At 46.5% G+C, this 26,183-nt stretch overlaps 2 protein-coding genes across 2 annotated transcripts in view; one reads left to right on the top strand and one right to left on the bottom strand.

The window, feature by feature from the left end:
* Nucleotides 1-3,248, bottom strand: part of CCNE1 (cyclin E1) — a 32,553-nt gene extending 29,305 nt beyond the window's left edge. The window contains exons 1-4 of the mRNA XM_069607078.1: nucleotides 2,380-3,248; nucleotides 1,625-1,671; nucleotides 1,458-1,530; nucleotides 1,225-1,290 (exon numbers count right to left, since the gene is read on the bottom strand). Coding sequence (XP_069463179.1) covers nucleotides 1,225-1,290; nucleotides 1,458-1,530; nucleotides 1,625-1,638 — 153 coding nt within the window. The 5' untranslated portion in view covers nucleotides 1,639-1,671; nucleotides 2,380-3,248. The remainder of the gene's footprint in view (nucleotides 1-1,224; nucleotides 1,291-1,457; nucleotides 1,531-1,624; nucleotides 1,672-2,379) is intronic.
* Nucleotides 3,249-3,285: 37 nt separating this feature from the next.
* Nucleotides 3,286-26,183, top strand: part of LOC138455020 (uncharacterized protein F13E9.13, mitochondrial-like) — a 170,196-nt gene continuing 147,298 nt past the window's right edge. Inside the window, exons 1-3 of the mRNA XM_069607079.1 lie at nucleotides 3,286-3,422; nucleotides 3,609-3,714; nucleotides 5,633-5,715. Of these exons, the coding sequence (XP_069463180.1) occupies nucleotides 3,642-3,714; nucleotides 5,633-5,715 (156 nt within the window). The 5' untranslated portion in view covers nucleotides 3,286-3,422; nucleotides 3,609-3,641. The remainder of the gene's footprint in view (nucleotides 3,423-3,608; nucleotides 3,715-5,632; nucleotides 5,716-26,183) is intronic.

Genomic DNA, 26,183 nt, shown 5'->3' with positions numbered 1-26,183 from the left:
ACTGGAAGTTAGAGGGGAAGTGGCAATCACACGTGCAAGGACAGCCATATAGACAAAGAACCAGGGGGATATGTTAGATCCCTGGGGAACGCCACAAGTTGAGAAAGTGAGTCGAGTGAAAGGCTCCTAGTTCCACCTGGGATGGGCAGTCTGAGAGAAGGTTAACCACACCAGAGCCTGATCTGCGATTCCAATGGTGTCAGAGACGTGCGATCAGAATGTCGCTAAGTGTGTTGAAAGCACAGGAGAGGGGTGTTAGTGTCAAGATTTGAGAGCAGGCCTTCACGGGTGTTCAGAAGAGCAGTTGGATGCTCTAAAACCAGATTAATGGTTGTGCAAGGAACCAATAGAGTCAGCGTGGAGGGTCAGTTGAGAGATAGCCAGTTTCTCCAGAAACCCATAAATGTGCCCAAGAAAGGAATGATGGAGCTAGGACGTAGTTTGCCAGAATGGGGGGGGGGGTTGACAGGTTTTTTTCCCAGAGTATAGGGAGTGCTTCAGGGCAGTTGGGAAAGCTCCATTGGAAAAGGAGACATTGCAGATCAGCCAAGGCTGGGGGCTAGGGAATAGATATTGTCTTTAATGGTTTTGGTGGGGTAGGGGTACACCTGTTTGGATGAAGTCTTCATAGATTGGACTTGTCTGGTGGCTTCATCCGATGTGACAGGTGGAAGAGAGGGTAAGGATGTGATCCCTAGTCTTTGAGGAAAACAGTCACCATCCACTGCGATAACTTGGAAGAGGGGCAGGATGTCAAAAAAGGCCTTGTCAGGCCAAATGGATTCCAGTGTGAAAAACAGGGCAAAAAAATATAAATAAGCCACCGCAAGTCTAGCCACAACAGAAACAAAAAGGAGTACATTCGAGACAAGGGGGTAGCTTTGGTGTACCCCTGCCACATGTGTCACGAGGTCTCAAAGTCAGTGTACAAAACAGAGCCAATCTCTCTGCCAGGCTTTTGATGAAGGCTGGTTAGGAGAAAAGGAAGCCAAAACACCAAAACTGGAGTCTGTCCCAACTCATAGAAACTTCAGATGTATTGAAGCTGCAATTAATGAGGGTGAGGGGGTCGGCACGTCTCACAACATTGTGTTTACCGCAGACTGAAACCGCGAATTGAAATGACGAATTACTCGCACCAAGCACTGAACTTGGAAGGAGGGGGTAGTAATTGCTAAAGACCATCAAATACGTACAAGCGTGGAGGAAAGTCAGAAACTATACCTGCTCATACTGCTTCTTTCTGTTCATTTCAATTTGGGCCACCTCTTCATCCGGGTCTTGCAAGTGCTAAAAGCGGGGGACAGACAATTACATTACTGACGGTGGTGTAAGTTTATTCATATAGACAGGTCCCAGCCAGCGACTACATACACAGTCATGCCAATGTAGTTAGAATAAGTAGGGCAGGGGCAACAAGACAGTACAAGGGAAACCGAACAAACGGAGCAACTCACAATGGCCACATCTGCCTTCCTCTTCCTGGATCGCACTCCGCTGTCTACCCACAGGGCCCTCTCTTCTGGGTAGCTGAAGGGAAAAATACAAATATACTGCGAGTAATTATTGGGCCCAGACCAACAGCTGCTACTAACCACGAGTAGGGGTGAAGAGAAGGTCTTACCTGGCTGTTTGCATCCTGCGACTGAAAGGCTCAGGTTTACGGCGATGCTATGGAAAATAAATATATACTTTATATTGTCATGTCCTGAGACAATCTCGCAAACCAATCCTCTCCACCGTGATTAAGTGGCTAGCCTATAGAACAGACGAAAGATGTGGCATACTGGGCGACTTCACTCACCCCCACGTCACACTGTGCGGGACCGGGCTCAGCGGTAAATAAAAGGCCTGGCGAGCTCCCGCCAGCTCAGAAGATGGCGCGGAGGGGGGAGGGAGGTGGAAGGCGCGCTTTCGGCAGAGCTCGGCTGTAACACCCAACTAACACCGATTGCACTGTACAGTCGATTGCTCTGTGCCACATCACTAACCCCAAAACACCGCTTGTGAGCAAGACGATGTGTGGCCTAAAGTACTGCCACCACTCTCCTGTGGAACTAGCCTTGCGGTACCCTATGGTAGAGATTTGGGGGGACAAGTTGGCGCCTGTTAGTACTCACTTTATCTCATACCCCCACATAAACTTCAGTTAAGTTATTACAAATTATATATATAAAAATGTAGTGAAGAAGGTCTCAGGGAATGGTTACTGGGTCTTATAAGTAGAAATGACAAATGGGACCCCTGCAACCACTGGACTTGACAAAAAAGTATGTCTATTTAGTAACTTAAATGATTTTCATGGGAACTAAAAAAACATGACAATTCGAGCAAGTGTAATGGGGTGACACACACACGGGGGTGTTTTGGGCAACTTACTGGTAACGAGGTAAATCTCAGGTCCTCTTCAGATATGGATCTCTGCCCGTCTAGTCACAGAAAGCGATGCCGTCTTCTGGCGGGTTATATCATTTGCCAAGGTGGGCCCGTTTGGGCGGAACGGAAAAAACACACAGTGGCGGGACGAGTATACAGAGCCCGCAGCGGGGGGATGGTAGGATTACCGCGTAACCCGCTGTTAGGAAGCAGCTGCAAAATGCACTTGCTGATTGCGAGGCAGCCCAAACCAATAAATCCTGGGGAAGGGGTGCGAGCGAAAATGAGAAGAAAGCAGCTGCAAGAGGTTTTGCTAGTGGGTGGGTATCGACACTTCTCGGATTGCTCAGCTCTTCCCAAAAACTTGACTGGGGAAAGCAGAACACTGAACGCTTACAGGTCCCCTGCTGGAGGAAAGTGGTGCGAGGTCTGCAAGGCGCCCAGAGCTCCTTTAGGGGCCTATTGGTTGTTGCGGGTGTCACGGATTCCCGTTGGCGAGGAGCTACTTAAGCAGACAGTCACTTGCTGTTGAGGCAGCGTTCAATTCGGTGGTTACTTTGCAGCGGGTGCGTCTCTTGGGGTGTGGGGGCAGGGTGTCCTGTGGTGATCTATCCCGGGCTTGTCTCGGAGCTCCTGCAGGACACCCGTGCTCGTTGCAGTGCAGGGGTGAAGTGAGCAGGCGGGCGCGCCGCCTCCTCTCTTTATAGAGCGCCGGACGGGCGGGGGTTGCGTCCAGCGGGGATCCAGAGGTCGGTGGGCCATCTGCCCCGCTTTCCAAGGGGCCGCACACCGGGCGCAAGCCATCCGGTAGTCAAGTAGCCCCCTAGAACCGAATTAACAACACACCGGGAATCCGGGATGCTGTACAGAAGGGGGACTTCCGGGAGCCGGGAGGAGGTGGGGCCTGGCCAGGGGGCGTGTGTAGAGGTTGGGGGCGTGTCTTCGGGAAGCGTAATGGATGAGTTCACTTGTGCTGTATCTCTGCTCCTAAAAGTTAGCAGAAGTAGGAGGATCTGCATTCAGCAACGGGTCAGTTTCCATTCAAGGTAAGAAATAGGAGTTGCAGCATACTATGTAGTCTGCTGTTGTAGTGCATGTACAATGCAATATAAGGTAACACCTATTTTGTAAAATGAAATGGGTAATGATTAAACCGTATCCTTTCAAAGAGTTGTCGTTGCAACATGAACAAAGTCCAGATTTTCGTTCTCACAAGTATTTTGCTTTCTCAGGCTGGCTGTCTCTCCACAGGATTTTCTGCCGCTATGAAATTCCTCCAGCTCTTTGGCAAAGTAAAGCCCGCCATCATTGGCATGGTGCATGCACGAGCACTGCCAGGTAAGGTGCATCAGGGGCGCAACGTATGCTAAACTCCGAGGGTGGGGGGTGGGAGGTTTAACCCTTAAAATGATGGCAGAGGCCCTAACTTCAGAGACTGCTGGAGAGGGGCAAACATCTTTGTGTGGGGAGCATCTAACGTCTTTGCACATTCTAATGAGGCTATTCCAGTACAGCTTCAATGTTACAAGTATTTAACTCTCTCCCCACGTCTGAAACCACACACTTAAGAACTGCGGAGAGAATAAGCTGTCTCCTCCCTCCCACATTCCAATCACTCCCCTGGCATGCAAGTGCTAACCCCACATCACAATTTCAATTATCATGTATGTTATTGGCCATTTGTATAGTGCCTTTTATACCAGTGGAATGATCTCAAAGCGCTGTAGGATGAATACCATCAGGGAATGTAGTCCAGCTCAGTGGAGAGAGTAGGGTAGGAAATGGTGCATGGGTACACTCGGTATGTGTGCACCTAGGGCGGTTTACATGGTGTGTAGCAGCATTCTAAAGCTAGGTATGGTGCAGTGGTTGTGAGATTAGTAGAAGGGTGCAGAAACATTGATGACCTCAGTATCTACATTCTAGCAGTAGTGGAGTTTGTGTATGAGATTATGTGTGCAGCTAGGCCGAATTGATCTTCAAGGTGTATAGCTGCATTCTATTGTTTGTTGGTGTAGAGGAAAGAGTTAGCATATTGGTATGTGTGAGTGTCTGTACGGTTTGGATGGAGTCCCCAGTTCCTGATTACCTTCCAGTGCCCGCCGAGGAGACTGTATCGCCCTAATTTAGAGGTTCGATGATTTAGTTCTACAAGAAGCATTTGCGGTCTAGGGTGGAATCTGTTCTGATTATTAGGCTTGAGCGTGTCTTTCCCTGCTTGGAACTGTCAGTGGTGAGTTGCCCGGTTGCAAACCCTTTTGGGCTAAGCGATTACCTGTCTGTTGTCATCTCTGTCCGGCAGACCTGCATCCATTTATTTATTAATGCAACTGCCCCTGTGCACTGAACTTTGGGCCACCATAAGTTTCCCGCCAACTGAGGGGATTTGACATTTTTTTGTTTGCTTAATCATTATATATGTTTTTGTATTAATAACACTTACTGCTCCACTTATTATTTGCATTCATTTACTTGCAAAAATTGTACAACGTGTTTCTTTGTTAAACCTCTTTGATTTTTTTCAGACTGCATTTCTACTTTTATATACATGTTTCCTTTTTTTATTATTTTGATAATGCAAATTAAATTATCTTGGTAAAACAAGGAATGTTTTCAGAGCATAAACATTGTGGCTAAGAACATTTGTGATTTCCTTGGTTTAGGCTACACAACAATATCAAGTTGGCTGAACTTATTTTTAAGAATCATTTTTTTTCATTATAGCATAGTGGATACCTTTTGGCTTAATAGATATTTCTCATAAAGTCCCAATCCACTTTATGCTTTAAGCGACGACCTCAATCTATTTTGTGTATGTTGTCATCTCTGTGTCTTGTTGAGTCTGCAATTGTTTATTGGAGGATACTTTCTCACGGTGCAATTAAATAAACCCAGATCTGTTCTATCAGACTTACGAGTACCTCCTAGATTGGATGACTGGTGCTGCCTAAACATGTATGCAGATGAATGCAGGAGCTAACAGTGAGGTGCTTTATGTTAGTAATTACAGGGCCTTTGTTAACAGGGAAGCCCAGGCGCTGCTTAATATCTGTGTACTGTTCTGTCCAGCCACGATTCTGCAGGTCAGCCAGGTCGAGTCAACATAGCCCCAAATTTCTGGTGAGGGTTTGGGGGACAGGCTAGAGCACAATCTGCTCAGTGTTGTTGTGCCACTGAGGTGCATTATGTATTTGCATGATTGATGTTCCACTTCACTTTGTTACCTTGTAATCGTTAGATGCGTATTGGTTTACAGGCACACCAGGGGGCAGATTGCCCATATCCTCCATAGTGGAAGAAGCATGCCTGGAAGCTGAAATATATAAGGATGCTGGAATTGTAAGTACCCCCTATTCAATTTGGGTGCATTAACATAGTCACAGTAGGGTGCTCGTCTATCTGTAGTCATCACGCACAGTCTAAAATGAGGGCCCTTTGTTGGTTATTTATTTATTGTTTGCTTGTTAGGCGCTTATACAGCTAGTAAAATATTGTTTCAAAGCACCCACAGGGAGAGTGGGGACAAGGGAGTGACATACATTACATAACACAATAATTCGTAAGAGCAGTCGAGGGGAAAAGGAGGAAGGACAAACCTAATATGCATTGTGAGCATTCGGAACATGCAAGTACAGCAAGGAAAAGGGCAGAGGGAGTGTGTTATGGGGGTCCAGGCCCGTAGGTGAGCAACAGATGAAGTGCTTGGTTGTTGAGTGCTACATGGCAAAGGGCCACGTTAGGAGTAAGTGCGATCCTCCAGGGTGGAGGGTGTTCCAGGGAAGACAGGAGCTGCGCTGATTGGTAGTGGGGGGTCAGGGGCCTGAGGATGCATAAGGGCCCCAGACACGAATCACAGCTTCTGTGAGAGAATAAGGGAAGGAGGAGGTGAAGAGGATGTTGGGACAAACTTCCAGGTAGGTTAGGGGGCTACTAGGAGTTTGCAGACTCGGAACTCATGGAAGGCCCAACACTTTCCCCCCCAAAAGGAACGCAGGCCCAGTCAGACAGCAAGTTCAAAGTGCGGTTTATTACAGCCAAAACCAAAAGGGATCAGCACAAGGGCAAAGGGAATCCGTGAACGTCCCAGCATTCCCTGGCTTGCAGGCCAGTTTTGTCAGCACCTTACGTCACAATGACGACACGACCTGGGCCATCTCCAGAAAACCTATCATGCGACTGGATTGGGCATTGAGTGATAGTCCACCTATAGCAGAACCTATACATGTTAGTTTACTGGCTCTCCCATGTCAGGTGTCAGGCCTGGCCCATCCCAACCTTTTTATCCCTAAACAATGTTGCAGTGTCAGGGTCTTAGCATTGGTTCTTGCCCGTTGCTACCCACCCCAAGGATACTGAGCTGTGGTTGGCTAGAGCTGACGCCCCCAGGCCTGGGATCCAAAATGATTCTCAGCTCAAGGTGTACCGTCTCAATATAATAAGAACAAGTATGTGTCTGCATTGTAACCTGTGTGTACCACCATAGACTATGAGAGTGCTTTTCACATCGTGCAACACTTGTCTCTTTGATGTAACTTCTTTGTTACAAGTCTTTGGCGGCGTGAGACCTCTCCTCTTTCCAAGTGTCGGTTTCGATTCATTATCCCAGTCAGCCAAGTCATGTGTCCAAAGATCGTGTTTCCGACCTCTCTAGCTCTGAATTATGAGGAATTATTCATCTTTACTGCAGCTTGTGCTACTACCGTTCAGGGAATGGAATGTCACTTGTATCTGGTTGCCTTTGGCAGCAGGTCCTTCCTGTCTCATAAGTTTGTTCTTCTGTTCAGCCTGAATTCAACTCGGCCCTGCTCCTGCTGAGGGTCTGTGGCCTGCTGTAATTTTCCTAAGCCATAACATGGCTTCTACATGTTTGTCCTACTCTATATTCCATTCTATATTCCCCATATGTTAGTCGTACATGGCTGTGTCAGGCCGCGCACATAGGTGCTCCTGCAGCTCCATAGAGTTAATTGCGTATAAGCGTCTGCAAGCTGGTTCAGGATATCTTGCTTCTTGAGGTTTCTGCGTTGTGGTGTTGGCTAATGACAAAATAATAAAGCAAAGGCGGTATGTATATGTGTCTGTCCTCTAAGGTATAGAATTGTTACGCATGTGTTCTTCGTGTATGTGGGTGTATGATTGTGTCCCGATGTGCGGATGGCACGTGTGCTTCCTGTCCAACGCAACTATGTCATGGTGTCTCTAACAATGTCAGTGGCTTCGGCTTCTTGGCGCTTTAGGCTCCTTGGTTGCCTCCTGAGGCTCCTCATCCACTCTGGGCAATGTTTGTACTGCTCCTGGGCTATATGATTGGCTGAGTGGATACCTCTCGACGTATTGGTATATCATGGGAGCACTAGGAATCGGTCCAAAATAGTATGGGCGATCATGGTATCCCCTGTTCTTCTTCCGGGCTATGTTTCTTATGGGAGGGGGAGCGAGCAGGGGGTGGATATGTCCATCCCGCTTCAGTCCCCCCTCTGGCCGACTTGTCGACCAAATCTCTATATGTCCATCTTTTTGCTCTGGGCTGCCATATTTTCGTTATTCCTCTGAGGTGTCCGTAACAATTTGTGTGATCATCAAAGGACCAGTGTATATAGCAGCATACCCCTTCAGGGTTGCACCAAACCCACTTCCCTTCATAACATTTTGGATCACAGGGGTTGTCCAGCTTTAAATCACACTGTGCAATCTTTGTCCTTGGTCTGTCTCCGTCATGGGTATCGGGCAGGTAGTTGGGGCAAGCTGGGTGGAGGTTTGGCAGGCCTGGCATAGGCACACAAAGAACCCATAATAAATCCCTCCTTTCATTCCTTCCTAGTGTTTGTAGTAACTTCCTGGTTACCACTTCCTGTTGCCAAACAGGAAGTGCATGATAACTCATGAGCTCTCTAGTGTTTGGGTATGGCTGGCTATATAAGCCACACCCAAGATTCTTTCAGTGCTTCATGTTGCTTACTGTGAGCTGTATCAGCAACACACTTGCCGTGCTCTGGATCAGCCAGCATCTGCTTACCTGCTCCGGATCATCCAGCTTCTGCTTACCTGCTCCGGATCATCCTGCTTCTGCTTACCCGCTCCAGATCATTCAGCTTCAGCTTACCTGGTTCTTACTCCACGCCGCAGCTGTCTCCATTCAAGAGGGCACTTCTACACCGGCACCTGTAAGAACAAAGAAGAACAGCATTAACACACGCACATCAGTAGCGCTGCGCATACTCACCGAATCTTCATGCAACGCTGGAATCCAGGTTAGTTGCACAAGCGCACAAACCCCTATAAGAAAGAACAGACCTTATTCATTGTGCTCGCTCCAATAACACGGACACTTATTTCACTGCCCTCTCTCTCTACGCGGTGCATACTTACCAAAAGCCTCCGTACAAACGTACCTAACCACCAAGTCTCCAGTAGCGCTGAACCCGACTCGAGGCACTAATACCACATAATTTCTATTGCAAGGGAAAGGGAGAGACATTACCAGGCGCGCTCAAATTGAAGGCGCTTGTCAGGATTAGTCAGGCGAATACAAAGGCAGCGAATATGGCAAGGGAAATGTGCACACAGGAACAACGACTCATGTATGCTAGAACCCAGGAGTGCAAATAGAGTGTGACATCAAAAGCAATATATGAAAAGAGATGTGGGGTAAGCACCTGACCGCGAGGAAAGTCGGCAAGCGCCTTACCCCCAATTGCTGTTACAGGTACTGACAGCGCTAAACCCACGTGGAGGGCAAGCAATGACAGGATCTGTGAACTAACACTCTTGATGGTATTAAATAAGGGAACTAAAGAACTGTACTCACGATGACGAGATAAACCTCTTGAATGTCAGCTAGCCCACGAATCCTGTTGATGAAACTGGGACCCAGAAAGACTAGAACAGCAATGGGAGGAAAACTAAATACCTAAATTGTAATAGTGATTACAAATTAGTGAGGAAAACATAAGCATTCACACAGGAGCTAGCTACAACCGCACACCACACCTAATAATCAAATGGGAAATAAATGCAGAAGTGCAATGGAAAACATGGAATGGATCCCAATAGAAAGTAAGGATTAGGAGCAGGGAAAAACGAGATAACCAATGCAAACTTCTCCCTAACCCTCCAAGGAAAAGACAGGAAGCTAATCTAAGAGGAAGGCTAAGGTATATGAGTCAAAGAAATATAGAACACAGACAAACTGGGCTGCATCTAAAAGGGGAAAGCACTGAGAAATGCTGCCTGCAAACAGAGGAAGACAAAAAGGGAATCAAGGGAGCAGAAATCAATTAGCGCATGAATCCGAGATTCAGGGCGGAGGAACAAGAAAACAGGAACTAGGAACTAGGTACAAAGGCAAGGAACAAGGGACTAGTCACAACAGGAACACTGCAAACGAAGATCAGCGCTGGACGGAAGTAAGACTGAGGCTTTTAAAGCTGCTTAACGAGCACACGCCTCAGGTGTGCTGATTGCTGCACCTGCAGCCACAGCTGTTGCCTATCCTCCACCCAACCTTGTCCTGCAAGGGTGGAGGTGGAGCAGTGGGCCAGGCATTCTGGGAAGCATAGTCATTTGGTTAAAGAAGCATGCTGGCTGCCAAAAACCTGGAATGGATCCGGAAGGGAAGTAGCATGGAAAATAGGGATTTAGCGCTCCCAATTTATCACAGCACCGTAGCATAAGGTTCGGAGGAAAGGTCCAGTAGGGAATATGCCCCAAATCATGCCCCCAAGTGGTGGGAACGGGAGCGAAGGGAGCGAGTCGTGACAGTATACCCCCTCCTACGGCCGTCTTCGGGTGCCCGCCACCCGCACGAGACATCTTCTTTCCATGATGGGAGTGCTTTTTCTTTGGAGGTGGCACTGATGGAAATGGTGGCCTGTGGGCAAAGGCAGACGGACTTCCATGATAGGAGTGCTTTGTCTTTGGAGGTGGTACTGATGGAAACGGTGGCTTCTGGTGAGGAAGAGACTCATGGTTCGAAGAAAGGCATGAAGGACTTGCAGGACCTGAAGCAGAGTTGGAAGGTCCAGGAAGCTCAGTCACTGGGAGTGGACCCTTATAAGTCTTTGAGGAGGGAGGCAGGCTGGTGCAACATGCCTTAGACAATGGTAGAAGCCCTGTTAGCCTTTCTGCCGAGAGTGGACATGCGGGAGGTGAGGAAATTGCTGGCTTCAGGAAAGGTTTATGTTCAGCCATTAGAGAAGGTGGCGGCTGAGATAGAGGTTCAGATTTTCTTCTGTCATCCATCTGGGAAAAGGCTTGTGGTTGAAAGTGACTAAGGTTTGACTGCACATGTTCTACGCCTTGGAGACCTGAAAGTCCAATGGGTTGTACAAGGCTGGTACTCCTGGTGACAGTCGTGTAACCACCTTGTTGCACGTGGGATACAACAGCAGGGACGTTTGGCATACTGATAGGAGTGATAGACGCAGTACTTGGTATTTCAGGCACACTCGCAGAAGGAGCAATAACAGACACATTTTGAACTGCAGCAGTCATTCCCTTCCTTTGGCTACTAGCACCCAACTGGTGCTTCTTGGCGGAATTCTTTTGCACAAGTCCTGTAGGTAATACGCCGGTCTGTACCACCCCCTGTGCACACCCAGGTGAGTGGTTCTGACTCACCACTTGGTCCAGCTTGATGACTCTGAAGCGGGAGCTGGCAAAAGTCTCAAACTCTGATGCTGCATTTTTAGGAGGCTCTGATGCTAAAGTGAAGCAGTTGGGAGAATCGTCTTGTGGAATAGGGAGGCATTCTGGTGCTCCCCCTGAAGCAAAAGAAAGGCAAGCTAGACGTTTATCGACAGTAAATGGTTGGGATTCAGGAGGAATCGCTGGAGCAGAAGAAAATACAGCAGGATCTGATGGTGTAGACAGGTATACCTCTGATATTGGCAGCGAGGCTAAGCAGGATACAGGCGTCTCATGAACTGAAGGCAAATACTCAGTATACTACGGGACTGAAGACATGCACTTTTGATGGACTACCGGAGGCTCTAAAGCTGAAGGATGATCTGCAGGATGAGTCACTGTAGCTGAAGACAGGCAGGCCAGGGGAAACCTTGAGGCTGAAGGCATGCAAGCTGAAGCAATCTCGGTTGCTGGATACAAACATGTCCAGGTCTTTGGGACTGGCTCTTGAGTAAATGGCAGACATGGCAGCGGTTCATTGGTTGAAGACACGTGTGCCAAAGATGACTGCAGGGCTGTGGATTGGATCATAGAAGAGTCAATGGTTGTAGGAGGACAGACAGAAGTCTCAGAAGCTGACAGACACATTGGTGGCTCAGGAATGGAGGGCACCTTTAGGGCAGTAGACTCCTTGGCACCAGTAACCAAAGACTGAGCTGTACCCTTGCAGTCCCTTTCTTTAGTGGGTGACACAGAGTCTCTTTCTTTGTAGAAGTCAAAATCAACCAGAGGAATCACCATAGTAAAGTCTCTGTTAATCAGGATTTCGTCAATTGTCCATTCCTCTGTTTTAGCTTCTGAAAGAGGCAGATTATCAATCAACAGTTCAGGAATCGCCTGCCGGTTTTTTGGTTCTGTATACTGTGGAATGAGTCCATCAGAACATGAAATCTGTACTGTCTCTGACTGTTTGTATTGATCAGAATTGGCAGAAGGAAGAGTGAACCCAAAGGTAACATCGTTTTCCACATCAGCCTTAACATCTGCTTCAGTCTCAGCAGCTGTATCAAGAGCAGGGCCTAAGCCTACTGTAGTGACTGAATCTGTGTATGCCACCATTGTGGATTGTGTTTGGAAATCAGAAGCTTGTATGTGTGCTAGCTCAGAATTATGACAAACTGCTACACAGGAAATTTTAGGTAAAGGAGTGGCTTGTAAATCTTCAGCTAACTGCAATCCCTGACAAACAGCAGAACAATTGTTAGAAACTGTGCCCAGATTAAGCGCTGTGCTAGACGAAAGACCTTCACTCCCAATAGATCTAACATATTGACAAATATCATGGTTTACCAAAGTCTCTGCACTCAGGGGCTGAACAGTGTTCACTTCCTCAACATCAACAGATAAAGTCTGAGGTGTATTCAGTAAAGAGTGCAAGGTTTTATTCTCCTCTTGTAAAGAAATGAATTCTTGTCTTAACTCCTCAAGCTTAGCTCTTAGCATGCCCTGCATTAACTGCACATCACTATCAGTAGGCACAGGGGGAGGCATAGTGGCATCAGGGCTGGATCCTGCACTAGCAATCTGGATGTGCACCAATTGTACATTGTCCTCTACTGCTTGCAGGTTCTGTGATTTATAGTTTCTCTTACCAACTTGGTCTGTGTTTCCCTTAAGCAAACTATTGAAATTAGACCTCTTGGCATTAGGGACTACAGTATGTACCTGTGCAAAGGAGTATGCTTTAGACTGAGGGTAGAAAACAGAAGTTATGCAAGGAACCCCTCCATTCTTTATGTTTGTATCATGAAACTGTTCTATCTGAGGTGAAGCACAACTGGAATCATGGGGTTCAACAACAGAGGTACTCTTGTATAATAAGTCTAACAGTGTGTTGTTTTCTGCGGCTAAGGCTTGCGCTGACATAGAATCGGGATCAAAACAAAAGATAGAACTAGGATCAGGCAATGTAGGATGTGCCATCCTATGGGAAAAATACTTTGCACGTAAATGCCCATTTGTGACAAGGAGTTCATTTAAGTCAGGACTAGTGATTTGATTGGCACAGGTAAATGTAGGGGAAGCTTTCTGTACAAACTTGTTAGAGGCCTTGCTGCCTTTCTTTCTTAAACTTGCCATATTCAATGGGAATTTTGGGCTGGTCATTCTGTCAGGATTAGTCAGGCGAATACAAAGGCAGCGAATATGGCAAGGGAAATGTGCACACAGGAACAACGACTCATGTATGCTAGAACCCAGGAGTGCAAATAGAGTGTGACATCAAAAACAATATATGAAAAGAGATGTGGGGTAAGCACCTGACCGCGAGGAAAGTCGGCAAGCGCCTTACACCCAATTGCTGTTACAGGTACTGACAGCGCTAAACCCACGTGGAGGGCAAGCAATGACAGGATCTGTGAACTAACACTCTTGATGGTATTAAATAAGGGAACTAAAGAACTGTACTCACGATGACGAGATAAACCTCTTGAATGTCAGCTAGCCCACGAATCCTGTTGATGAAACTGGGACCCAGAAAGACTAGAACAGCAATGGAAGGAAAACTAAATACCTAAATTGTAATAGTGATTACAAATTAGTGAGGAAAACATAAGCATTCACACAGGAGCTAGCTACAACCGCACACCACACCTAATAATCAAATGGGAAATAAATGCAGAAGTGCAATGGAAAACATGGAATGGATCCCAATAGAAAGTAAGGATCAGGAGCAGGGAAAAACAAAATAACCAATGCAAACTTCTCCCTACCCCTCCAAGGAAAAGACAGGAAGCTAATCTAAGAGGAAGGCTAAGGTATATGAATCAAAGAAATATAGAACACAGACAAACTGGGCTGCATCTAAAAGGGGAAAGCACTGAGAAATGCTGCCTGCAAACAGAGGAAGACAAAAAGGGAATCAAGGGAGCAGAAATCAATTAGCGCATGAATCCGAGATTTAGGGCGGAGGAACAAGAAAACAGGAACTAGGAACTAGGTACAAAGGCAAGGAACAAGGAACAAGGGACTAGTCACAACAGGAACACTGCAAACAAAGATCAGCGCTGGACGGAAGTAAGACTGAGGCTTTTAAAGCTGCTTAACGAGCACACGCCTCAGGTGTGCTGATTGCTGCACCTGCAGCCACAGCTGTTGCCTATCCTCCACCCAACCTTGTCCTGCAAGGGTGGAGGTGGAGCAGTGGGCCAGGCATTCTGGGAAGCATAGTCATTTGGTTAAAGAAGCATGCTGGCTGCCAAAAACCTGGAATGGATCCGGAAGGGAAGTAACATGGAAAATAGGGATTTAGCGCTCCCAATTCATCACAGCACCGTAGCATAAGGTTCGGAGGAAAGGTCCAGTAGGGAATATACCCCAAATCATGCCCCCAAGTGGTGGGAACGGGAGCGAAGGGAGCGAGTCGTGACAGCGCTGCGCATACCTACCAGCAGCTAGCTTCTACACGTAGCGCTACTCACCCACAAAAATACCGGCAAACAAAGACAATATGGACAATTTAGGACACTCAACATTCTCCACGCAATGTTCACTTGTGGGAAGGACTTTCTAGCCAGTGAAGAAACTGGCATCTTGAACTTTCATCCTCGCTGTGAAGGCATAAAACACGATTTGGCATCTGAACTCAGCCTACAGACATTGGCACCAATCACATGAGTGAATCGCGCCCCTGCAAATGCAGGATGGAGTGCACACCCTACTAAAGATCAAGGTATTCCTGCAGGTGAAACAGGGGAAGTGAAGACTCGGGATCAAGGGGGGCTCGTCCATCGCTCCTGCAGGGACACAGGTGAGTGTGACAGTCTGATTCTGCTAAAAATTTCATCCTTTGTTCCTCCAATGTTTACACCCATCATTATCTGTATTCCAATTGCCTCTTTTGCTGTTTTCTTGCACCTCACAATGCATATTTTAATTTCACATGCTGATGCTGTTCCCAGTATAAGTGCTCCAGCTATTATCTTCAGTCCGCCTGACAACCATAATGGCATCCATGACCATGTATATGCTTACCAGCTCTTGTCTTTCCTTGTCCCTCATGCTTCATCTTCCATCTTTGCATACATTTGTGCCAATTATGCAACTGCGTCTGAAAGAGTTCTGTTCTCTTCATCGTTAGCTGGTATAAATGTGCAACATCAACTCCCTATTTTGGAGCAAACTCCTCCTTCCATAGCTGTGAGGAGATCCAGAGCATACTGGTTCTGGAGCGCCACCAAACTTTTTGCTCCGAGTTCTTCCTTTATGGCGTTGATCAATCCGCTTTGTTTCTCCACCTTTTCTGTTTGTACTGTTGGTGCTATTTTGACCGACTTCTTCTTCCGTCTGTTGTCCATCTTTGGGAAGTCATCGAGCTTCACATCCTTTCTGGGTACCACCAACAATGGCATGTTGATGTGCACCAAGGAGCATACTCCTCCCCATTCAGGTGGCAGCTTCTCATGCGCCTTTGATTCACACGCCCAGTAGTGGTCCATCAGTACTGCCGTTCCTGCTCTCATTGCTGGAAGTTGTTCTACCGTCTTGCATCCCACGTTCTCGCCTACTTCCACATCGCCATTGTTCTGATAGCACAGGGCTGGTGTCTTCAGCGGAATTATTGGCGTCGGTCCAGCTTTGTTCTCCACCCATGTCAGCAAATTTGCGCTTGTGTTCCATTCCTTCAGGCACTTATCATTCTTTTCCTGAAACATGTTCACAGCTGACTGCGCTAGGGTCAGTGCCTTGCTCCCTACTACTCTATCTTCCCAATCCGTCATTAGTGTACACTATCACATAGATCAATATCTATGGTCTTTCCCAGCATCCAGGCTCTCTCCCTATCTCCTTTACTCTTGTCCAAGGACATGGCAATTCATTCAGCGTGAAAGTCTTTGTCTCTCACTTCTCAGGTCAGTCAGTGATCTACTGCAATCCTTCATCTAGCTGCCAATAATTATTCATCATGTCTAGCGTTTTTATGTAGTTATCTTCGTAGGGAAAATTCTCTTTTTACATCCATCTCAAGGTTGCTGTTTCCTCGCGTTTGCAACATCGCGAGATACATCTGGCACTGTGTTCTTGCTGCAAGTATTTCAGTTGCTATGAACGTTCGAGAAACAATCATTGCGTAGGGGATTAAAGAGCAGACATAACAGCTCTCCCCGGTGGTTTCCTTACCTACTTTGCTCATGTGTTTGTACAACATGTTATTGGATACCCATGCTATGTCAGTGAGATACATATCAACTCCCTTCATGTCTGTGTCAACACTGCGCTTACCTCCCCTTACCTTTACAGCAGTGTCTTCTCGTCCACCTGACATGGTAGTTCCTCCTGCATGGGTTGGGGTAATGTTAGTAGAGGGTACAGCGGTAGTACTTGCAGCCATATAAATCTGCCAAAACACAATTCTCATTACACCACTGGGGATCAATAAATGCGCAATGATAATAATATTTGTTATTGTTCCTTCCATGACCACTTATGCTGCTTGGTCCTTGCAGCTTGAAGATTTGAAAATAGTCCGCCTGGAATTCGCAAAGAAACGTGTTATTGTTTTAATAGTTGTTTGTGTTATCAAGCTCCGCGAACTAAATAATCGCTGAGGGTGAAAGCAAAGACCTCCTCCAAGACCTTTCTTACTGAGGGGTCTCTCAATGTGGGTAAAACCGGGTATGCACTGTGTTCAAGTTGTGGGTATGCTTGGGCCAGATATTCTACATAACACAAGACGATATACTGCAGGTAATCAGGCTCTAAACCTCTTCAATCTCCTTATATAGCGCACAAACAGGTTAGGGAATGCTTCAGAGTGATTTATTAGTAAATGGGGGGGTAGTGTGTCCCTCTTTTTGATAAGGGGAGCCTAAGTAATGAGGGGTATTACAGTTAAACAAGAAAAGTACTTAGACTACCCCACCTGTTGCACACTGGCCGGTTGTGGGCACGGAAAGGCGCTGTAAGCGATGAACCTTCAACAGATTCAACGCTCACCTGACACACCAAAATATTACGGCACAGATGTCCCAACTTACATGACAGCCCCAGTCCACTGAAGTTGTCCTGAAGACGGCACCAGATTCAACATTAATTACTGAATGCCAGAAACACCAATGTGTCGACCAGATAGATGTGCAGTCAACTAGACCACATTTGAAGTCACAACCATTACTAACCCACACTATGAAAAAGTGAAAGTAATAGAACCAATGTGCAAGGTTGTTTAGATTTCAATAAATGCTGAAACTTTCCACGTCGATTTAGGCTAAGCCAAAGAATAGGCTGTTTGTCATTAGTAGTGTGACACACTTTGTTTTTTGTTTTAAGTTTTTTAAATTTAAATACAAATAAATGTAATTGTTTTGCATAACAGTTTGGGTGATCTCGTATGTACAGACTAACTAACAAAGATCTGTTAAAGGTGTTCTGGACCCACAACCGGCCAGTGCGCAACAGGTGGGGTAGCCTAAATGCTTCAGGGTGATCAATAGGAGGTAACATCAGGATAACAATCTATACCACCCTCACTACATACATGTAAACCTGAGTGTGCTGAAAGAAAAGAAACAAACAGAGTGTTTAATTTTATCTATCTGAACAAGTGTATCAGTTGCTACTTGTGCTGCTTGGGATCGTCAGACCATAGGATGACCTGGTCTCCCTAACTCAGTAATATCTGAGCGCACTTGTAATTCATCAAGGTCCTGAACGTTGGTCCTGTCGGAAACTGAAATTCTGTTGCCAGGTGAGGCCACTGCTTTGTAGGGCTTGATGTCCTGGATATGGTTCCAAACTGTTTTGCATGCGAGCCTGACGGCTCGATCTGCTACGTCCTCAACTACGTGAGGGACAGAAAATCTGGGCATGTTCCAGCACCATAGGAAGTTCCGGAGGAGTACTATGTCCCCCACCTTTTCTGAGTGTTTCAGTTATTTATCTAACTCTGTATCATCAGGGTCAACCTCTTCGTTGTGTTCAGGCCTGCCCTGGATCCGCTGTATCTGGCGAGATATAAAAAGGCGCTAGAAACCAACTAAGTGATATATGGATACATTTCCTGACACAACACTCTGCGCTGTTCTTACAATCTTTGAATGCCCTTGCGGGAGGAGCCAGTGGAAGATGCATGCGCCATTCTATCACCACCCCATGGGGTGTTAAATGGTGGTCGGACCCTGGCTTATTGCGCAATTCAGATAGTGCCAAAGGCAAACACTGAAAGTTTTTCTTGGTGCTATACTAAGTTTTGGCCATGGCGTTCACACACCCAGTTTGCTTGCAGGTGGTACGCACAGGCAAATTTGTGTTTGATGCCTGGAAAGGCTGTGATGTGTTGAAACAGCTAATTGGCGAAGTGAGGGCCATTGTCCGACCGCAGGACCTCACACATGCCCCATCTTGAGAAAATTTCCCAGACCAGAAATGTTGCTGCTCTGAGTGCATCGGCGTGGGAGCATGGCCCAGCCTCTATCCATTTGCAGAATGAGCAAACAACCACTATCATGTAGCGTTAATCTTGATAAACTTGGTAAATCCAGACCAGATATTGTCATATGGGGTGGGAGGGCTTTAATTGCTACATGGATCCAGCTATAGACAGATCGGGAACAGGAACATATCATCTCCCCCGGTCATCATGGTCCCTAAACAGAACGATACAAGAACTAGATTTACAAGAATTTTGGAGGGGATCACATGGGAATGATAGGGAATACTCCTATAACTCACCAGTACACCGGTCTCACTCTCGTCTAGACTATCTCTTTATGGGCACCAAAGGTGCACATAGATTTTCCCGGACAGAATACCTGTGCAAGACCATCTCTGACCATGCCCCGCTAGTCACGGTGCTACAGATGGGTAGGCGTCGGCCGGCGGTACCGACCTGGAGGCTGGAAATAGAACAATTTACTGATGGAGCCTTTAATGCAATGATTAGAGAAGAAATAATCTCATCCCTGGCCAATAATGAGGGCTCAGTGGGAGAAGTGGGTATCCTCTTGGAGGCCCTTAAGGTGACAATACGAGGGATGTGCATTTCAGAAGCGGTAGGGATACAGAAGACTAGGAGTCTAGAAACTGAACTGGGAAGAGGGATGGCAGTGGGGCAGGAACTGGCAGAAGCGATCACCTCTCAGGCCACACACCAAGAAGCCCTGCATTATTTCGACAGAGGCCGCTATACCATGCAAGTCCTTGGGAAGGGGGACAAGCCGGGCCAACTGCTGGCGTGTTTGATATGCAAGGAACAACCTAGGGGCACGATCACCCAGATTATTGATATGGAGGGAATCAGGGTTACCACGCAGCAGCAAATCAATGAAAACGTTTGGGGAATATTATAAGGAATTATATACTAGTGAGGGGACATACTCCGACGTAGATTCCTAAGATCTTCTAGAAATATCACAAAGCCCCCAGCTGACAGCACCGCAAAAAGAAACACTAGAATCCTCCATAGAGCTAGAAGAAATTGAATGGGCGCTAAAAACGATGCAAACGGGGAAAACCCTGGGTACAAATGGCCTACCGGTCGAATACTATCGAGCATACTCTGATATACTGCTACCAGTCCTGCAGAGAGTCTATAAAGGAGGCCTTCTCTAAGGGAGTTCTCCCTGAATCCATGAGGGAAGCACTTATTACGGTTATCCTAAAACCCTGCAAAGACACGCTACTCTGTGGATAATATAGACTGATATCTCTCTTAAATCTTAGATTGGAAAAGGTTGCAACTGGCATAGTACACCCGGACCAGTACGGCTTTATCATAGGGCGAAACACTTCAATGAATCTGAGACACTTGCATTTTATAATGGAGCACACTCACCAGTCGGAGGAAGAATTAGCATTGATGGCATTGGACACAACCAAGGCCATTGACTCAATGGAGTGGAAGTGGTAATTCAAGGTCCTGGAGGGTATAGGTATGGGTCCCGTAATGCAACAATGGATCTGTCTATTATACACGGACCCCCAAGTGAGATTAAAACAAGTGAGTGGATTTCGGAGAAGTGGATATTAGAGAGGGGTACGTGGCAGGGATACCCGGAATCACCGATACTTTTTGCTCTGGCGCCCCTGGCAGGATATTTTAGACAACACATAAATGAGACGGGGATCAAGGTACACAGCATAATGCATAACATCTCACTATATGCGGATGACACTTTGATATATGTAAGCAATCCCAGAGCCAATATCCCAGTGATACTGGAAGTACTCTCCAACTTCAGGAAATTATCGGGTTACAGTGTCAATGTAGAGAAATCCCTGTTGTTCCCTCTAGGCGCCATGCATGCACTTCCACTGGACTTACTCCCCAAAGAAACTATACGTTGGGTGACGTAGTCATTTCGCTACCTGGGTGTTACAATTTTCCATAATTTGGAGGAGACATTTTAGTTTAACACAAGGAGGGCATTGGTGGGCATTGGGGAATCTGTAAAATGTTGGAAGACTTTCCCGCTTTCATTGATTGGGAAAATAGCTGTATGCAAGATGGTGGTATTACCCAGGTTGTTGTACTATTTTATTAACATCCTGTACAAGATTAAAAAGGTATTTTTCAAAATGCTAGATGCATGCATTGGGCAATTGCTCTGGGGATCCTACAGACGGTGAGTGGCTCTGACAACTTTGTGAAGATTGCACACAGATGGAGGGCCTAAACTACCAGATTATGAGGGATACTATGCGGCAGCTCAGCTGCAAACGATCTCTAATTGGGTGAACACACCAGAGGGAGATTTACAACGCCTATTGAGGGATTTCCCGAGACATAGGGAAGGGATAGAATTATTGTGGGATCCGTCTATAAGTGGAGGACAGAGTGCAATATACATGGTACCGCGGGAGATCTGGAAACAAATACTAAAACGCCCTCAAAACCCACACCCAAATAGCGTGAATCTACCACTGAATTTTGACCCAGAAATCAGGAGCATAATAGCCAATTTGAACAAATTGCTACTAAGGAATAGAGGATGCAGGAGGGTGGGAGACCTATATGAGGGGGGGAGGTATTACCATTTCAAGATTGGCTCCACCAATACGATATGCCACAGGGGTCTTTTTTGAGCTATGCTCGATTAGTCCAGAGATTGGCCTACCTGTGGGTGGATACATCGACGAACACGAAAATAGCCCTCAACTGCACCAAATGTTGGATATCACTAACACCCGGGGATTGATATCCGGTCTCTACCAACCCATAGCAAGTGGTCGAACAGTAAAGACAAAATGGGAACGGGATGTGGGAAAAGATACCAGATGAACAATGGGTAAAAATATGGGAACAAGTCCGCAAGGTATCCAGAAATGCCAGGTTTCGACTAATTCGGTATAACATTGTACATCGAGTATATATGACCCCGTCCATGCTACACAGAATCTCCCCACAGCATCCGCACACCTGCCCTAGATGTAAAGGACCCATGGTAGGGTTTTTGCATATGATCTGGGAATGCCCGGTAGTCCAAAAGTATTGGAAAGAGGTTATGGACAAGACCAACACCTGGACTGGTAGCATGTACTTAAGTACACCTGAAGTTTGTCTGTGGGGCATACTAGCGGGAAGGAAACGCACGAAATCCAGGAGAAAAAGGGTGGCCTTCCTCCTTGTACTGGCCAAGCGCAGGATGGCAATCTCCTGGAAACGCCCAGAAGGCCCCGCTATTCAACAGTGGTTGAAAGATGTATACCGTTGGGGGACAGCAGACCACGAAGGACACAGAGGTAGACAACAGTATGGATTGGGGACACATGTTGAATGACATGATGACCTCTGCTGATTTGGGGCCTCCGTGAGAAGGAAGAGAGAGATAGATTGATGAGACAAGATACAAACAGTTCCCTGCGGGACTCTGAATTATGTGAGGAGGGTGTCCTGTGTTGTGGATGCAGATAAGGGGACCAATACCTGGGCAGTGATCACAGGGAAGGATTACAGACTATCTGTTTCCGAATATCCGCGCTACAACACCACACCCCGTCACAAACTGAGTCTGCCTGAACCTGTAAAATGTGTAATTGACTACAACTACCTGTTTATATTTGCTCTATATAATATGGTTGATATGTTGATTTAACACTACCCTGAAACACGAGTTGAAAAGAATGAGGAAAAAACTTTGATGTTTCGTAGTAATAATAATGATGTATGAATATTATGAAATAATGTGTTGTTATAAGCTGTGTCCATTCATCAATAAACCATTTTTTTTTTTTAAAAACCTTGCCAAACTTGGGTCATGTCCACGTAGTCCACGTGGAGATGCAGGAATTGCCCTGCAGGTCTAGTATGGCTCCTCTCACAACTCTCAAGGTATGTCCTGCGGTGTACTGTTGACAGGTCAAGTAATTGCTAATGAAATCCGCTACATGTTCATTCATATTTGGGCAAAACCATGTTTCTTCAATGCGTGTAGCAATGAACTCCTTCCCTGTGTGTGTGTTGGATAATGCAATTGTGCTAATGCTGTTTTCAGTAATGCTAGTGGCATAAACACTTTCCCTGTGTTGTTTGGTCGCCATAAGGTGTCTGTTGGAGACATCGAGCATCCTTTCTTTACCCATAACTCCTTCTCCTCTTGTGTTGCAGCTCCCTGAAGTTCCATGATCTGTGTCTCTTGCAGTGCATTGTACCCCTCCACCATCACCATGTTCCTCACACCTCCTAGGTCCTTTCGTCTTTCTTCCAATTCCCACAACTTCCCAAAATATGGTGCGCACTTTGCCTCATAGTCTGCTGCTTCGTTCCCTCTTGAGATAGGATTTTCCCCTTTTGTGTGTGCCTGGCACTTCACTAGTGCCACCTCTCTTGGAGATGCAATCACTTTGATCAATTTACCTAGCAGGAGCGCTTGCTGCACTGCAGTCCCATCTGCCCTCCTAAACCCCCTCCTGAGCCATTGTGCTAGTCCTGAAAGCCCTGTTGATGTGACATAAGCGTTGTCAGAATAGATTGTTGAGAGCCACTAGTTCTGCTGCTTGTGCTGAGTAATGGGATGGTAATCGTGCACTCAGAACCACCTCACTTGTCTCGTCCTCTTTCAGTCTTACCACTGCAGCTCCAGTCCGTTTGATCCAGTCTGCTTGATCAATAGTTGATGAACCATCAATGTACAGCACGTCTCCCCCCCTCAAGTGCGTCTTCCTCCACCTTATGTGTGTCACTGAATGCCTCTATGTTCTTTGTGCAGTTGTGTGCATAGCCTGCTGGTTGGTAGACATCTGCCAAGAATAGTGCTGGGTTAACTGCCCTGCATTTTACGATCTATCTTCAGTTCTACGTTGATAGTATCACTTCATACACTGATGCTCTTTGTGTAGTCAGTGTGCTCTTTGGCTTATGCAGTCACACAAAAAAGGGCATGCTCCACGTAAAAAGTGGTGGTGCATCCCATTGTCACTGCTGATGACTTTTCCATTGCGAAGGCTGCTGCAGCCAACGATTGATCACACGGATAATGTCCTCTCATCACTGGGCCAAGCTGTCCACTGTAGTAAGCAATTGGTTTATGGCCCATGCTTGTCTTCTGAGTCAGCACCGCCTTCATCACTATACCGGCAGTGTGGGAAAACAGGAAGAACTCATTTTTGTAGTCTGGGGTTCCTAACACAGGAGCTGTACTTATTGCTTGCTTCAGTTCCTCAAAGGTGTCAATCATTTCTGTTGTCCATGTCAGTGTCTCTGTTCCCTTCTGGGCCTCTTTTAGTGCAGTCAATAGTGGTCTTGTGTATGTGCTGTAGTAGAAAACTCACGCTCTGCTGTGGTTGCACAACCCCAAGAATCGCTGCATTTCCCTCACTGTTTTGGGCTGGGGTGTGTTGTGTATTGTCTCTGTTCTCTTTTGGGCATTGTGTTGATCGTCCTTGGATATAATTTCTCCAATATACAGTACCTCCTTCTGGCAGTACTGTCTCGTCCACCATGTACCCCTTTTCAGCTAAGACTGTCAACATGTGTACTGAGTCCTCCCTGCAGTGATCTTCTGTCTCACCGCAAATCAAAATCTCGTCTACATACTGTGAAACTGTGTTTTCTGACTGTATGTTACTTAGATCCATCTGGATCACTCTGTTGAAGAAAGATGGTGACTCGCAGTACTGTTCTGGCAAACGAGTATGTTTCCACTTCTGGTTTCGGTACATAAAGCTGGTTTAAGTCCTGCAAGTCTGGGTGTAATGGTACTGGGTGTAATGGTACTGGGAATAACGCATTCTGTAAATCAATAACCATGAAGCAGGTGGCTTCTGCTGGAATGCCACACAAAATTGTCACAGGATGTGCTGCTATTGGATACTCTGCTTCTATAATGTGTTTCAGAGGTCTTAAATCCTGGATGAAAGGCCATGATCCCCCTGTTGGCCTTGCGCATGAAGTACACTGCTGTGTTGCATGGAGATTCTGATGGTACCAGAATGCCTCCCTCAATGAGGGCTTTAATTGTCTCATAGATGCCCTCATCTGCCTACTTGGTTAGGGGATACTGTTTTACTCTTGGCAAAATTGCTCCTGATTTCAGTTTAATCTTCACTCCCTCTATGCTCTTTACGCAGCCCACTTCATAAGGACTGGTGGTCCACAAACTGTCTGGCACCTTGGCCATTTCTTCCTCAAAAAATGAGGGCAGAGCCTCCAGCGCCATCGCCATTCTCTGTGGAACCTCTCTGTAGTGGATTTGTAACCAAAATGTTACACTCATTTCAAACACTATTTCCAATTTTAGTCTTTCATCTACAAATAGTTCATCATCTGTCACTGTTGTCAGCCTGCACCCCTCTGCAACTGCAATTAATGCTCTCCATGCTCTCCCAGTTTCATGCACTGCAATCCAATCCTCTCATGCCAACACTGCCTCAATCTCGATGGACAACATTGTTCCCTCTGGCTCATCCAATTGTGTCTCAGGCCTGAACAAATACTCGTTTGGTACTCGCCATGCCTTTCCTGCGATGCCTGGCATCCGTGCAAAGGCAATGTCTGTCCTATATTGAAACATCTTGGGGTCTACTGACACCCCCTCTGTACTGTGCGCCCACAATATGCTTGAACGATCTGTTTTACTTTCAACATGTGTATACCTGCTGTTGAACATATTATGCATTTGTCTGTGAATGAAATGGTCATGTTTAGTCTGCTCATGATGTCTTGTGCCAGTATGTTTACAGGTGTCTGTCGAGAGTAAAGTAAGGTTATTGAGAAGTTGTTATCTCCTATAGATAGTGAGATGTTATCAGTAAAAGGAACCACTTCTCGAACCACAGAGAATCCTTGAGTGTTCATGGCATCACCTGACAATGCAAATGTCCCTTCCCGGATGCATGACCTAGTCCCCCAGTTCAACAAGAAAGAAAAGGTTTTGTCGCCTATCGCCACCCCTATGCAAGGTTCCTCCGCAGGGTTGGGTGTGATCGACAGGATGGGACACATCAAGTTTGTCTGTGGACTGTCCTTTTGAGGGTACATAGATAGTACCTGTAACGCTCACCTGGTATCCACGGGGATGTCACTTAGCCTGTTCTGACCTCTTACGACCTTGAACCCTTCCCTTTGATCCACAGCTCACCTTGTTTTCTTGGATAGTGTGCTCTCAGTCATGCTTTCAGCGCAGGGGCGCGTTGATTGATGCAGACTCGTTGCTGCCTAGTTACTTCACTGGCAAGAGTCTGACAGGTAAGTAGTCTTTTGAACAGTTCTCTAACTTTGTTCCTTTCCTTCCTTAGATGATGACCGGCGTCCGGGGATGGCGGCGTGCTGCTGAGATGAGTAGCGCTGAAGGTGCGAGAGCGCGATGTGCGATGCACCCCTTTCGTATTTGCATTGAACTGAGTTCTTTTTCTGTGTCTTTTAGGTGCCGCAACGTTTTCAGCATGGATGCCGGTTATGAAGAACAAATGCGGTGGGTAAGCGCAGTATGTGGCGCCTCTAGATGTTTCCACGCTAACCTGGAGTGTCTTTTCCCTCTTGCAGATGGATGAGAAGTTCCGGAGACAGAGTTCCTCCAGAGCGACTGGGATTCAGGTAAGCGTTTGAAGCTCGTACAGTATTTAAAAATAAGCAAAGATTTGCAGAATGCTTACTAATGCCTTTTTTCTGTTCTTTTCCATTTTCCTTGAGAAGCGGCGTGCCGGGATGGGAATGACACCGCCGAAGATGCCCGCAGAACAGAAGGAGC

The sequence above is a fragment of the Ambystoma mexicanum genome, chromosome 1p, assembly GCF_040938575.1.
Source record: "Ambystoma mexicanum isolate Mex_15411 chromosome 1p, UKY_AmexF1_1, whole genome shotgun sequence".
Taxonomy (NCBI): Eukaryota; Metazoa; Chordata; class Amphibia; order Caudata; family Ambystomatidae; genus Ambystoma; species Ambystoma mexicanum.
Note: the sequence above shows the minus strand (reverse complement) of the source record. Positions and strands in the feature narration are given on the sequence as shown.